We start from the raw sequence: 14911 nt of genomic DNA on the forward strand, positions 1-14911 counted from the left end.
TGTGTGAACCCCACTACATTGCCCTACAGTTGCTAAACGCCAGGTACCTTTATGCCTCACTGTGAATTAATATATTTATTTCTTACATTTCCCTTATCATAGGCAAATTAGAAAGCCTGAGTTGGCAGCTGAGATACAAAAAGAGAAAGGAGCTTTGCAATGCAGTTGTTGCTGCTGACACTGTGGGGGAGGCGGGAGTTAACAAGCCACAACTTTACTTGTGGCTTGGTTTGTACAGGAACAAGCTAGCAAACAGAGTGCGTTTTACTGGCCCTCCAGCACTCGCCTGATTGGAAATATTGTCCTTCTGACCCATGCAGGGTCAAAGCACCCAATTTGCCTTTGCAGAGATGGGGAACGCAATGTTTATACAACAAAGCCCAGGGAATAAGTGTGAAGCCTTTCAAAGGCTGTAGAACTCAGTGGAAATTTCCAGACAGTATTGGATTCATATGGTTTCCTGGATACACAGATCAGCCAAACAGCAGCATAAACAGCCTCCACAAGGGTGAAAGCAATAGGGCCTTGTCAAAGAGCATCAATTCAGTGGGTAGAGCTAACTTTTTTAAAGTGGTGGGGGTTGCAGGAATTGGAGGAGACAGCTGAGGTAACTGCTTCTTGTGCCTAAGTTTGGCAGATTGTAAGCTACTCCCAACCAGTTATAGTGACCAGCCCAGTTTCTGTGCTTCCCAAAATAAAGAAAAGGGGCCACCAAACTACTCAGGGGTATCTGTGCTCTCCCTAAACTGGTGAGTCTCTGGTGAAGCAACAGGAAGTCTCTCTTCATTTTTTTTCTTGGCTGCGAATCCAAAGGAAGCACCAGATAGGAAGCTAGCCTGCTTCTGTTAGGACATGATGGCCTTTTTAAAGCAAAATCATGTGGTGTTGCTTGTTGCCAATGGGATGGGGGAAGAGACAGACTTGCTATCCAAACCAAGCCAAAAGATGATAACAGAAAACAGAAGTAAATCCTACAACACAGCAGCATTAAGGGGTGTGTAACCTTCAATCTTGGCTGTAAAAAGCAGCTATTGTTTTATAGAACCAGTAAGAACCATTCTGAACAAGTAGGAAACAACCTGCACAACAGATTAACACTAACCCTTAAAAATGCATTTATTTATAAAGCACAATTCATTTATGTACCATGAACAAAAGAGACAATGGTTCTTTCCCTAAGGAGCTTGCAATCGAAATTTGAACACAGGAGGAGACCATGGAAAAAAATATTTAGTTGGTAAAAATAAATTGTAAAAATTATTTTTAAAACCAGTCATTTTATTTATTTACGCACATGCACACACATACCACTCTTTAACACTAAAAAAGGGTTTCTGGATAGGCTAACAATTAAAACTGTCAATTTAAAACAAATCAACCCATTAAAATATCAGAACATTAAGGGGAACAGCAGCAGATGTTAAAACCACTTAAAACTAGTACTTGTAGGATTAACACTTTATCAATATTAGGGCCAAACTTGACATGATGTTTATCATGCAGACTGTTTTTAAATATGAATAGTCAGTATGAGGGGACCTGATACAGATTGGGATCTGGGCATAGAGGGTAGGGGAACTTTAATCTATGGTCCTGATGCAGAGGCCTGCACCTCCTATTCCCATGGGGAATACGACACCTCCCATTAGCTCCAATTGGAGTTCTCCCCCCCATGCAAATAGTAGGTGTGGGGCCCACGAATCAGACTGGGACCACAGCATTGTGCAAAGGGTTAAAGGGTTAAAGTTCCATGCCAGAGTCCCAATCCAGATTCATGTAATAAATACCATAGACAATACAGAGCATAATCCCTTCCCTGATTCATGTAATAAATACCATAGACAATACAGAGCATAATCCCTTCCCTGAGGAGGTTGCAATCTAAATTTGAACACACAGTTGCTCAGCATTGGCTATTTTTTTTTTTTTAGGCTTAACCACATGATAAATGCCATATCTAGTTTGCCACGAAAAGGACTGAGCAAATAAAAAGGTCTTTACCAGATGCCAAAAATATAACAAGGTCAGTACCATGTGAGCCTCTTGGCGGGGAGGGGGGCAGGTATTTCAAAGATGAGGCATCACCACTAAGAACCCCCCCCTTTCCTCAAAGGGTGGGATCTGAGGAAAGATATGGCTGTATTAATCCCTGAGAATGAGTAAAATGATTTTTTTAAAATGGTGGAATCTCTGTTTGTGTTAAGTTTGTACATGTTTTTGAGTTACACAGAACTCTGCCATTAGAGTTATACATAATTCTGAAGAAAGCATTCTGTATATCATAATATATTTTCTTGGACCAACATCTCTCAGAAACAATATGTAAACGTATTGAATCACGTATAGCTCTTCTGGAAAAGCTCTACATAACACAGAGGTTTGTGCGTACAATAGTGCAGTTGACACACTAAAATATATTGCCTTAACTTCAAGGAAATTCTGTTGGATTTAATCAGTAATTCAGAAGGTTACATTGCACTTCTAAACAGAGCACGTTGCACTAGATATACCACAAATGTGTTATTCAAAGAGAATGAATGTTACTGACGTACATGCGTGTGTGTGTGTGTCTGTGTGTGTGTGCAGGTCTTATATATATACATCTGAAATTCAACATTCAATGATTTTGGCCTTACAAGGAAAAGAAAATAATACTTTGGATGATAATGTCCTGCTATTAAACAAGAGTTTTATAGGTAAGGAGACAAGAAGCAGTATGAGGTTATGGCAGCTCAAAGCAATTCTGGACACCAGCAATGAACAGCAGCTGTACAAATTGTTTATTTAAAAACAAATGAAAACATTATTGTGGTCACCCTTTCAAAAAAGACAAATCCAAACCAGAAACTGAAGAGAGTCATTTTGTCATATTGCTACAGCCAATTTCTTTGAAAACTCTACTGCTGCCCACATATTATTTGTTTGTTTGTTTGTTTGTTTATTTATAAAAATATACTTATATACTGTCTTTTGTCTCTCCAAAGAACTCCAAGTCAATTTACAATCATAAATAGTCATCTTAATAAATAAATAGTAAAAACAATAAAAACAGCCACTTAAAAAGAGCATTAAAAGGGATTAACAAACCACTTAAAACCATTAATAGCTTGATGGAATAAAAATATCTTGGCTGCTGCCTAAAACCCATAAAACATGAAGCCAGTCACACTTCCTTTGGGAGAGAGTTCCACAAGGATTCTGCTACTGAAAAAAAAATCATCTCTGAACTCCATCGGCATGGCCAAGGGGCCAAACCATAATTCCTTAGCACCGCCTTTTGGGAATGCCCAACCAACCATACAGGATTGAAGCCACTGCAGCATTGTTCCTCCCAGCCCCATACCAGCCAGACATCCCAGAAGGATACCATGCTCAACGGTATCAAATGCTCCTGAGAAGTCCGGCAGAGCCAACAGAGACACACTCCCATTTTGCTACTGGTGGCGATCATCCATCAAGATGACCAAGGGGGGTTGTTATATTGTTGTGTTTATCACTTCTCTCTCCTTCTCCTTCATCCCAACTTACAAATATATTAATATGAAATCTGTAGTGAAAAGTGCTGTATTCAGGTGTGGGAGTAAGAAAATCAAAGGATATGTAAATTATACTTACAAATTTTAAGAAGTGAATTGAGTGAGGTGCAAAGTCCAATCTAATAGCATGAAAAATGAACATCTCAACATTTTAAAACACTGTTGATATTATAAGAGTACTCATAAGTATGTTCACTTGAAAATATAGTGTTAAACAATATTATATGGCATCATACGTTTTATATTTTTTCTGGAATACAACCAATATTACTTTAGGATTGCAGATAGCTTCCCTTACTCTCTGCCACAGATTCACAATTAGCCAAGATAACAATTGGCTAGTGAGATATGGCCATCTATTTAACAGCTTTACTCGGATAAAGAAAAAGAGCATTGGTTTCATGGGCTGCAATGTGTTAACACTATCACTTTCAACTTTGCTGAAAAATCCCATGACACTCTGATAAGAAATAAATGCTTATATAATGTGAAACATAAATAAAAGATGCCCAGCAGTAATTATGTAAACAAGTTTTTAAGACTTCGTATTTTTATCCAGGCTCATTTATTTTGCTTTATCACATCATCTCTAATTCTTTCTAAAGAGATAATTATAGTCCGCTTTACGACCCCATTTCATGCCAAAGAGGCAATGTTTTGTTTTTGTTTTCTAACAGAAGAAGACAATTTTTTACTCATTCCAGTCCACACTACCCTCACACATGCCGGTCATGAGACAGTCCAGAGTTCCTACTTCAAGTACCCAAGGCTTAACTCTTGGCATCAATCCAACATCACAGCGACCTACTTTGCAGAGCAGGAGTGCTTCTATTAAATTTGGGAGAAAACAAAGACTTCTGGCCTTCAAGAAATGATGAGAAATTGCTGCACTCATACACTAAGGTAGATGAGTTGAACATTTAGCCACACTGCAAGCCGTTAACCGTCATCATTTAAGAGCCATTAAGTCTAATAGTAATGCTACCTCTGTCTATGAAGAACAGGTTCAAGGTGCAGCCAGTTTAAAAACTGAGAGAGAGGATAACATTAAAAGAAATGATAAAGAAAAATGAGCAAGAGCCAACATATTTATGATTTTTAACATGCCACTGTATTCACTAAAATGCTTTGACTCTGATTAACCCCATTCTCTCTGTACAATGTATTCTTTTATACAGGGTCTGAAACAGGAACAGCAGGTACTTTACGTAGATGAAGGCTGCCAGAGGCCTAAAAAGCCTTTAATGTGAGAACCGTTTAAACTGCGTGGGCTCATATCTAAGCCAACTTTCTATATATGGTCTTCTTGCTGAGTTGACCCCACCCCCTTGCCCAATTACAACTAACATTATATACACATCAGGCTGTACTACTCTCTTCTCCCTATGTCAAAAGACACAGGCAGGCAGAGCAAACACTAAGGTAGTGATCCTTCCCTTGCCTTGCTAACTCCATTTCTAAAGTGTATTGGATTTCAGGGAGGAGAGATATTTTGCTCTTCCAAAATGATCAGTATTTCAAAATTTCCACAGATCTGGGAGAATGGATGCTGATATCTGTCATATGAGAAGGTAATAGTCATCATGTTCTGAGCTGTGAATTATTTCAAAAATGCCATTTAAGAGAGATGGATGAGCAACCTCCACAAAGGCACATTCCTATACAGCAGGCACCCTGACGCCCACCAGGGCCTCCAGGTTTGCCTGCCGGATCAGGAGACTTCCTGCTTCCTCAGTGCTGAAGTGAGTGTGGTGGGAGGGAGAAGCAGTGGCAGAAGCAGCAGTGAGGTAAATGTGGTGGAACAATGGGGGTTAGAAGGGCGTTTGTAGGGAAAGGAAACTCTAAGCAGGAAGGAAGGGGAGAGGAGGAGGAAGGTGAGGGGGGGAGTGAAAACTGGAAAGGGGACCAAGATAAGTGGGAATTCCAGAAGGGGAGCCAAGAAAAGAGGGAATCCCAAAAATAAGTGCACATGGGCCCAAATGATCATGGGCCATTTTGTTTGTTTGTTTGTTTCTATACCGCCCAATAGCCGAAGCTCTCTGGGCAGTTCACAAAATTAAAACCAAACAGCACACAATAAAACAATTTAAAATATATAGAACATTAAAACCACAATATAACAATACAACCACAAGAAAACCTAGCAGCAGTGCAGGAGTTTAAAATACAGATTTAAAACAGCAAAGCTAAAAGTTTAGAAAGCTAAAATGCTAAAATGCCTGGGAAAATAAAAAAGGTCTTCACCTGGCACCGAAAGGAATACAATGTAGGTGCCAGGCGAACCTCACTAGGGAGCTCATTCCAGAGCCGGGGTGCCACAGCAGAAAAAGCCCTCCTCCTAGTAGTCACCCACCTCACTTTCTTTGGCAGGGGCTCACGGAGAAGGGCCGCAAATGGACCCTCGGGCCTAAATAAAAATGACAAGTGTACCTACACCTCCAAAAAGGTTGTCTAATCCTGGTTAGGAATGTGAAATCTGGCCTTTTGGGAGCTCAACGGATTCCTGCTGAACACCCAACTCAGCTCACATTTGCAGGCCAAGCTGTGGGGTTTTTCCCGAGATTCGGGAACTTCTTCTGGCTTTTTAATTTGCGTAAACAGTAACGTGCAGAAATTATGGCCACAAATCGTATAATTTATCCAAATTTGGGCCAAAATGTATGCAAATTACTCAAATTGCAACCACAGTTTGCGCACATTTCTATTTAAGCAACAGAACACAAAAAATCAGAAAATCTGCAAAGTGGCCTGACTCAACGCAGATTGAGTCAGGCCAGCTTGTGGGAAATGAGTCAAGGTCCGGGGGGGGCAGTGAGCTAATAAGAATTCAGTGGCCTCCCCGCTCCCCCCGATGGATTCCTCTGACATCTCTATCCCTGCTATCCAGTGACCAAAGGAGGACAGCATGATCAGCAGAATCTATTTTGTTCTAGCCCCCTGATAAAAATGATGATGAAACATTATATGTACCAATGTTGCAATATCATCACTTGAGCTCAGGTGGGCTCAGTGGCACAGAATGCCTTTCACCAGCTTTGGGTGGCTTGCCAGCTACAACTGTCCCTGGGAATGCGAAACATATCTACTTGGGAATAGGCGCCATTTTGGTGGAGAAAAAGGATAATACATATTTTAAAGTAAAAATAATAGAATGGGCAACTGTAAGCATGCACATGCCCAGCCAGGTGCCCCTAGACTATATATATATATATATATATATATATATATGTATATATATGAAGGGTGATGGCTAGATAGTATCACCGATGCAATGAATATGAACTTGAACACACTCCGGGAGAGACCGCAGGACAGGAAGGCCTGGCGTGCTATGGTCCATGGGGTCACGAAGAGTCGGACACGACTGAACAACAACAACAACAACAACAATATGAAGGGTGTTACAGCAAGTAGCATCAGCCCCAGTGGGCCCTGGTTTGCCACTGCTCCTATCATCTGCTTCTGTCTTGGGGTGGGCTGTGGGACCCTAGACATCGGCCCCAAGATCCTCGTTGCACCATTTTCTGCAAGTGCATGTCTTTTTCAAAACAAGATTTCATGTTTCCCCTTAAACTGCTTATCAATGATGCCTTGCTGGTAGAATGCAAATCTTGAAGCAGTCATCCCCACTCACCCTACCCTGTACATAACAAAAAAACTCTTACTTTTGAACTTTCTTTTTCAAATGAATTTATCATCACAGTACTCCAGGAAAAAGGCCTGGCTGCTAGAATTATCTGGAAATCCATATTCTTTTAGCCCAAGCTTGCAAACATCCATGTTTTTTCATTAAGATCTAAACCAGCTTTCAGGTTTTAAAAGCATGCTCTCGAATGCATGAAAGACATACAAAAGCAAGTCAAAACAGAGCATCTGGACTCTGTCTTTTTAAAGCACATTTCAATGTTTGTTTGTTTTCCCCACTTTTATATTGCTATCCGTGTGCTGTTCCAGAGCAGTATTTATAGCCTAACTCATTCCAGAGTTTTCCAAAGCCATCCCTGTTATTCCTGTATACACAGCCCTCTGATATGGAGAAGAGGGTGGCCAGTCACAGCCTACTAACTTCTATAACTGACACACAAAGCTGCTTAGTCATTCCAGATGTTTTTCCCTTCAAATGCTAAGCAAAGGAGTGTTTTGGCAGTTACAGTAGGGGAAGTAATTTCCATGAGTCATGTAGATCTGTTTTGCCACTATATCCCATATGTCTACCATCCCAATGGCACAAACAATTTTTCATGAGTATGAAAATAACTGATTAAAATGAGCAGTTTAAAAAGCAGTCATGTGCAGTGGGAGCTGTTGTAACAGAAAATGCTACATAAATTAAATACCCTTTCAGCCCATTGCTACTGACACTCCCACTACACCTGCTATGCCCATTGAAATTACTTTTATTCACAGCAGATGCATAATCTCCAAAGACAGTATTTTCAGTGTAGTTGGAGATTATGCATCCGCTGCAAGAGTTAAATTAAGTAATGCCATGAAATGGTCCACATATTCTCTAACATTTTGGTCTGGACTCCCCATTTAACAAAAATAGGCTTTGCAACATTCCTAGATTATGGTAGTATTTATACTTTTTTTAAAAAAAATGCATATTAGGCAGCAAAACTAGACCAGATCTTGAAGATGCACAAATGCATATCTGACATCTCAGGGGCATGGGGTGGGAGGGCTAAAACCAGCCATGTGGAGGAGCACTGGATCAGGACTGTGGCACAGAGGCAGCAAGATTTAAATGCATGTCCTCACAGCTTCCCCAATGTAGATCAACTCCCAGAGCTGCTATTACATGAAGAAGGGAAAACAAAAAGACACAATGGCCTGGTCTGCATGTAACGACAACCCAGAATATGGGTTGAGTATGGGTTGTTGTTGAATTGTGGGTTGTCTTGTCCGAAACTATGGTTTAACTATGGGTTGTTAACTCTGAAGAACCAAGGAAGAGAACCTATGGTTTGCTGTTAGGTTGAGAACTTTGAGTTGTTCATGGTTAACAACCCACACTTAAATCACAGAGCAGGGTTCGCAGGTAACAGCAACCCACAATTTAACAATAATCTACAATTCAATGACAACCCATACTCTGAGTTGTTGTTACATACAAACCAGGTCAATGTGGGTGACTGGACATTTTCCCCTCTATCTGCATCAGGGAATCAGCAAAGGAAGGAAGGATTAGCCACCACACTCCTGATCCAAATTGGAGCATCCTCATTTATCTACGGCATCACATCTAGTTCAGCCCTCTGAAAGAATGAGACCCATGACCACCCTCATTGTCTTCTTTTCTAGTGATCTGACAGAGCAGGAGGCCTGTGTTATTTTCCCATAAATATCAAATAAATATCTCATATATATGTTGCGTTTTACAACTGCCCTGCAGCTGGGACAGAACAGCTGCATGGCAGTGTATAATCTCATATCTATTTTCTCTGTTTAACCTTGTTCCTGAATCTCCTGTAACTTAACTTTTTTGCAGTAGCAACATTTTCCAACTAAGGAACAGATCCTTGACCTCATGTGCTCCAGACACAAAAAAACCCTGCCCAGTACCACAAATATTCTATGTGGAGACTGTGAAAAGGCTGGTCAGGTATCAGTTGGGGATCCTTTAGATTAGGGATACCCCATGTTGGTATTGAGAGAAGCCATTTATTCTCCAGGGAACCGCCTAGAAGCTAGTAGTCTATCCTTCATGGATGTCCAAGTGATCTAATGAAATTGTGGCACATACCAGTAAGGGCTTCGTTGTTATGGTGTACATGCAACATTGTATCCTCTCTCATTAGTTTGATGTGTATATTTTTTACAGCACAATAACAGGGTATTCTTTCTCATTGTTTTTATGTATATGTTTTAACTATATAGATCAAATATTTCATTATCAGATTTTGCTCCAATTATATTTACTGTCAGCAGTACGCCCAACCCAGTTGTTTTGATGCTATATTTCTAAGGGGTTGGGAGAAATCTCCTGTTTTGGTCAGCACATGCACTCAAGACATGATAAAATTCTAGTACAGCCACCAGCTCGTCATCCCTGCTTTTGATGCAGGGAATCACATCCCAGAGCATATTTTAAACTAGGTGCAGGGGACAGGAGAGGTGTCCATACTTTCAGATGGTTACTTCATTTTTCCATTTTGAAGACAGAAGACAAAAAGCCAAGACTTTATTAAAGCCAGTACACTTACTTTGCCAAGTGATTCATGAGCAAATGGAGCATCTGTCTGTTTTTCTCAGGGAGTCTGTGTACTAAGCTGTGTATCTCTGCAACTCTGGATTCTTGATTCTCCAATTCTGCAACAAGACAAGGTATTCTTCAGGGCAAATTTGGCTTTATGCATCAGTACAGGCTGTGCAGTACAAACCTAAATCCCTGGATTTCTTTTAACTTCATTAGTGTAATATGCACAAAAATGAAAAAAAGATACAAGAATCTTAAAATCACAGTGTTGCAAAAATCAACACATTCAATCAGCACACTTTTCAATGCAATGCCTGGAAAAACTATTGACTCTACCCAAGGTGGTAGCAATTCTGGAAGCCCAGGAAAATACTATGTTCACTCACACACAACAGACACACACACACGTATGCACATGTCTGAATCTTAGAAATGAAACGTCTCAAGATGCTGAAGCAGAGATTTTATTTGTAAAAAAGGCCCACTGTGTTTCAGCTTATTTTTATTTTAAGGCCTTCTTCAGAGGGTTATAAAACACATCTGCAGGAATTCCTGTAATAATGTCTTCTACTAAGTCGCCAGTGAATTTTAGTAGGAGACATTACAGGAATTTTATAAACCCCTGAAAAAGGCCTTAAAATAAAAATAGGCCGCTTTGGGCCTTTAAAAAAACAAACAAACAAACAAATAAAATTTCTGTTTCGGCATTTTGAGACACCACTTTCTAGTTGTGGGTCTATTTTGGATGCTCTCCCGCTTTTTCCCCTTTTGGTAAATCCTAGAAGAATAATTCAGTTCTGAAAAGAATGATAGTGAACTTTATTTATTTATTAATTTATTTATTATTAAATTTATTAATCGCCCATCTGGCTGTCACCCAGCCAGTCTGGGCGATGTACACCATACAATAAAACAGTTTAAAACAATCCAATTCTACAATAAAAACATTTTCTAAAATACCCTAACCCACCCCAAATGCCTGCCTGAACAACCATGTTTTTAATGCACGGCAGAAGCTCATTAAAGAGGGGGCATGGCGGAGTTCCCTAGGGAGGGAGTTCCACAGAGTGGGGGCCACCACAGAAAAGGCCCTCTCCCTCGTCCCCACCAGTCTAGCTGTCCTGGCTGATGGGACAGAGAGAAGACCATCCCTGGCTGATCTTGTTGAGCAGCCTGTCTGGTGCTGCTGGAGGCGTTCCTTAAGATAGGCTGGGCCGAAACCATATAGGGTTTTAAAGGTCAAAACCAACACCTTGAATTTGGCCCGGAAAACAACTGGTAACCAGTGCAACTCCTTCAGCATTGGAGTGATGTGATCTCACCGGCGGTTGCCTTCAATCAGGCGAGCCGCCGCGTTCTGTACCAGCTGCAGCTTCCGAATGGTCTTCAAGGGTAACCCCACGTAGAGCGCATTACAGTAGTCTAAACGAGAGGAGACCAGGGCATGTACTACTGATGGGAGCAGATGGTTGGGAAGGAAGGGGCGCAGCCGCCATATCAGATGGAGTTGATACAGTGCTGTCCGGCTCACAGCTGACACCTGAGCCTCCATGGACAGCTGGGAGTCCAAAATGACCCCCAGGCTGCGGACCTGGTCTTTCAAGGGTAGCTGTACCCCATTCAACACCAGGTCAACATCCGCTAGCCTCCTCTTGTCTCCCACCAAAAGTACCTCGGTCTTGTCAGGGTTCAGCTTCAGCTTATTCCTCCCCATCCAGCAACTCACCATCTCCAGACATTTGGACAGGGATTCTACGGCCAACCTTGTTGAAGATTTAAATGAAAGGTAGAGCTGCGTGTCATCGCATATTGATGACACCGCACCCTAAACCTCCTGATGATAGCCCCCAGTGGCTTCACATAGATATTAAATAGCATCAGGGAGAGGATGGAACCCTGTGGCACCCCACAAGTGAGTGGCCACGGGTCCAAAACCTCCTCTCCCAGTGCTACCCTCTGGTACCTGCCGGAGAGGAAGGACCAGAACCACCGCAATACGGTGTCTCCAATGCCCAACCCCTCCAGGCAGTCCAGGAGGATACCGTGGTCAACGGTATCAAAAGCCGCTGAGAGGTCGAGGAGAACAAGGAAGGAGAATTCACCCCTATCCAGAGCCCTCCTCATATCATCTACCAAGGCGACCAAGGCCGTTTCTGTCCCATGCCTAAGCCTGAAGCCCAACTGAAATGGGTCTAGATAATCAGTTTCTTCCAAGTGTGCCTTCAACTGCATCGCCACCACCCGCTCAATCACCTTGTCCAAAAATGGCAGATTTGAGTTCAGAACTTGAGGATCCAGGGAGGGCTTCTTTAAGAGCGGTCTTATCACTGCCTCCTTGAGGGCTGATGGCATCACTCCCTCCTCAAGGGAGGCGTTCATCACCGCCCTGATCCCCTCACCCAGTCTCTCTCTGCAGCCCATAATGAGCCAAGATGGGCAAGGATCCAGTAAGCAGGTGGTCGGCCTTACAGATGAAAGCACCTTGTCCACTTCATCAGGAGGAAGAAGCTGGAACCGATCAGGCACTTTTGTCAGTTTTGCACTTTTGCAAGTGCCTGACTCAGGTGCCTGCAGAAAGTTCAAAGCACTCACCACCACTTACAATTTCCACAACCTTAATAAGTTACCTTGGGGCCAGCAAAAGGTGGCAGCAGCAGAAACAGCTATTTAAGTAATTTCCACCAGAAGGAATGCCTATTCCCACTCAGCTGGGGCCTCCGGAGAGCCAACCACTCCCTTCCCCTGTCCAAGATAAGTAACTGGGCCCTTGAGGCAGGGGAAGTAGGGAGATGATAGTGGTGGCCACCCAAAGGATAGAGGTGAGTAGGGTCTTCTTTGCCCTGCTTGCTTTGATCGTGTTCATAAGCATTCAAACAGGGTTGTTATGCCCCTGACAGCTCTAAAAACAAAACCATTTATGACTGGAGAAGAAGATACTAATGTAACAGAATCTAGCCTATGCTGTTAATAAATAAACTAGGTGATTGGAGTAATGAAATGCAATATAAAAATCACCAAATACCTTCAGTGTGTTTGTATCACTTTAAAGGGGGATTAGACAAATTCACACGCGGCTATTAATGACTACTAGCCATGATGGCTGTATATTACCTCCAGCAATATGCCTTTGAATACCAGTTGCTGGGGAACACAAGCGGGAGGGTGTTGTTACATTAATGTCCTGCTTGTGGGCTTCCCATTCGGACATCTGGTTGGCCACTCTGAGAACAGAATGTTAGATTAGAAAGGCCTTTGGTCTGATCCAGCAGGGCTCTTCCTATGTTTTTATGTTCACGATACATGTAAAAACTTTATTAACTCATCAATCATATGGTAGCAATTTGGGAAAATCCAAGGGTGTGAGGAAAATCCATTCTCACTCTGTATGCTTGTGCATGCTCTCTCTCTCTCTTTCTCTTTCTCTTTCTCTCTCTCTCTCTCTCTCACACACACACACACACACACACACACACACCTTCCCACTACACCTAAATACAATCAGTTCAAAGTGTCATCATTCCAAAAGAGCATCAAACAGCTATAAGCCTGGAAAATAACTAAGTTATTCTTGATAATTCTCACCATTATTTGTACATAACAGCACTTATATCAGTCAAGGCACAAGCTAGTCTTACATGAATATAAGGAGAGACAAAAGTTAAAAGACTGGTTTGGCATAAAATCTGAATGATAAAATAGCATGACCTCAAGTGTGTCTGAGTGATTTCTCAAGTCATATACCACACTGAAATTAATGGAGACATTTTCACCAACTGATGATTAGAATTATAAAATGCTGCCAAAATCCAAATTATTAAGAATAATTACACCTATGCTTTTGGCAAGCAAATGTTTCCATAACATCCCATCATATTTTTTACTGTAGAAGGCTCAAGTTAACATGGTCTCTTGCATTATAGTGCCATTCCTATCGGCAGAATGTACTTTAAAAGCTGCTATGTGTGAGTACTAAGAAATGAAAGGTTACATTCCGTCGTTTGCAAAAGATTTTGTCTCCTTCAGGAGGTTATGCCAAATTACTTACTTGCTGCTTTGATGAAGCTTCTTTGAAACTGATACATCATGAGTGGCCCAGGGAGCATTCTGGGATACAGAGTAAAGCAAATCAGAGCAATAAAATACATGACAGAATGGCTTATATGCAGTTGGGAGCATGCCATCACTACAAATCCATTCTTAATCATATAGGGCACAGCTAAACATTTCCAGCTAGCTAGCTGTATTCAAGAAGAAAAGCTGTAACATCACAAGGGTTGGAAGAGGAAGAGGATTAAATTCCTTTCTTTCACACAGTTGAGCAACATTTCAGCATTAATAGGCTAAATGTTTTAATACACTGCAGACGCTTCAAAATGGTGAGAAATAGAAACCCTAAAAAAAAAAAGATGATTCTTCATCCTATGAAGTATTATAATCTTCATCCAATCTGATACTTTAAGTTTTGATTGGTCACAGGCAAACCAAGTATAGGACAGGCCAATACTGAAGAACAGAGCAGTAAGAATCAGATTCTAGCCTATACAATGAACGAAATTTCAGGTGAATATCAAACTTATTATTCCTTTACTACCAGTTTGAGCTCTCTGAAGAAAATATCACGGAATGAAACAAAGTAATGTGTTTTCGTGATCTTCTATACCAATGGTTGGAATCCTTTAATTATAAGACAGTACCATAAAGGTTCTGAATAAAGGGAATATTTGGATGCTTCTGGACAGAAGACTCCAAGCGCTACCAATTAGAAGGCACTGTACAGCTATTCACTCTTTTCTTTCTTTGCAGATTTTTGGTGGTAAGGAAGATGGAAGAAGCGATGGAAAAACACAGGAGGGTTGTGAATGAAAGACTAAAATTCCCATAAAATTCCATGAATGAGGCAGGCCAAAGGCACAATAAAAGCCTCATCTGGAAGCACCCTTGGTTTTCTTCATGGGCCACTAAAGGTAATAGATTTTCCTATCACACATTTGATGTGGAAATGTGTGCCTGGCTATGGGTAAGAATGTACATTTTCTCCTCTTTCTTTCTCCTAGTTATTGATACCGAGAGGAGTAGCAGCAGCAGTCACAGAGTCCTTGGCTACCTGTATGGTTCTAATTTATCTGGGCACATAGAGAAATGAGGTGGGGACATAGCAAAAGAGAAGCAGACTGAG

At 41.4% G+C, this 14911-nt stretch overlaps 1 protein-coding gene across 6 annotated transcripts in view; it reads right to left on the bottom strand.

The window, feature by feature from the left end:
* Positions 1-14911, bottom strand: part of ARHGAP26 (Rho GTPase activating protein 26) — a 363812-nt gene that overhangs the window by 127801 nt on the left and 221100 nt on the right. For all 6 annotated transcript variants that reach the window (XR_014788384.1, XM_084838781.1, XM_084838783.1 and 3 more), the window contains exons 16-17: positions 13781-13839; positions 9743-9848 (exon numbers count right to left, since the gene is read on the bottom strand). Coding sequence is in view for 5 of the 6 variants with exons in the window: in XM_084838781.1 (XP_084694907.1) it covers positions 9743-9848; positions 13781-13839 (165 nt within the window). In the remaining variant the exon portion in view is untranslated. The remainder of the gene's footprint in view (positions 1-9742; positions 9849-13780; positions 13840-14911) is intronic.

This window comes from Heloderma suspectum, chromosome 2 (genome assembly GCF_057233095.1).
Source record: "Heloderma suspectum isolate Gila_16-S chromosome 2, 16-S_ref, whole genome shotgun sequence".
NCBI lineage: Eukaryota > Metazoa > Chordata > Lepidosauria > Squamata > Helodermatidae > Heloderma > Heloderma suspectum.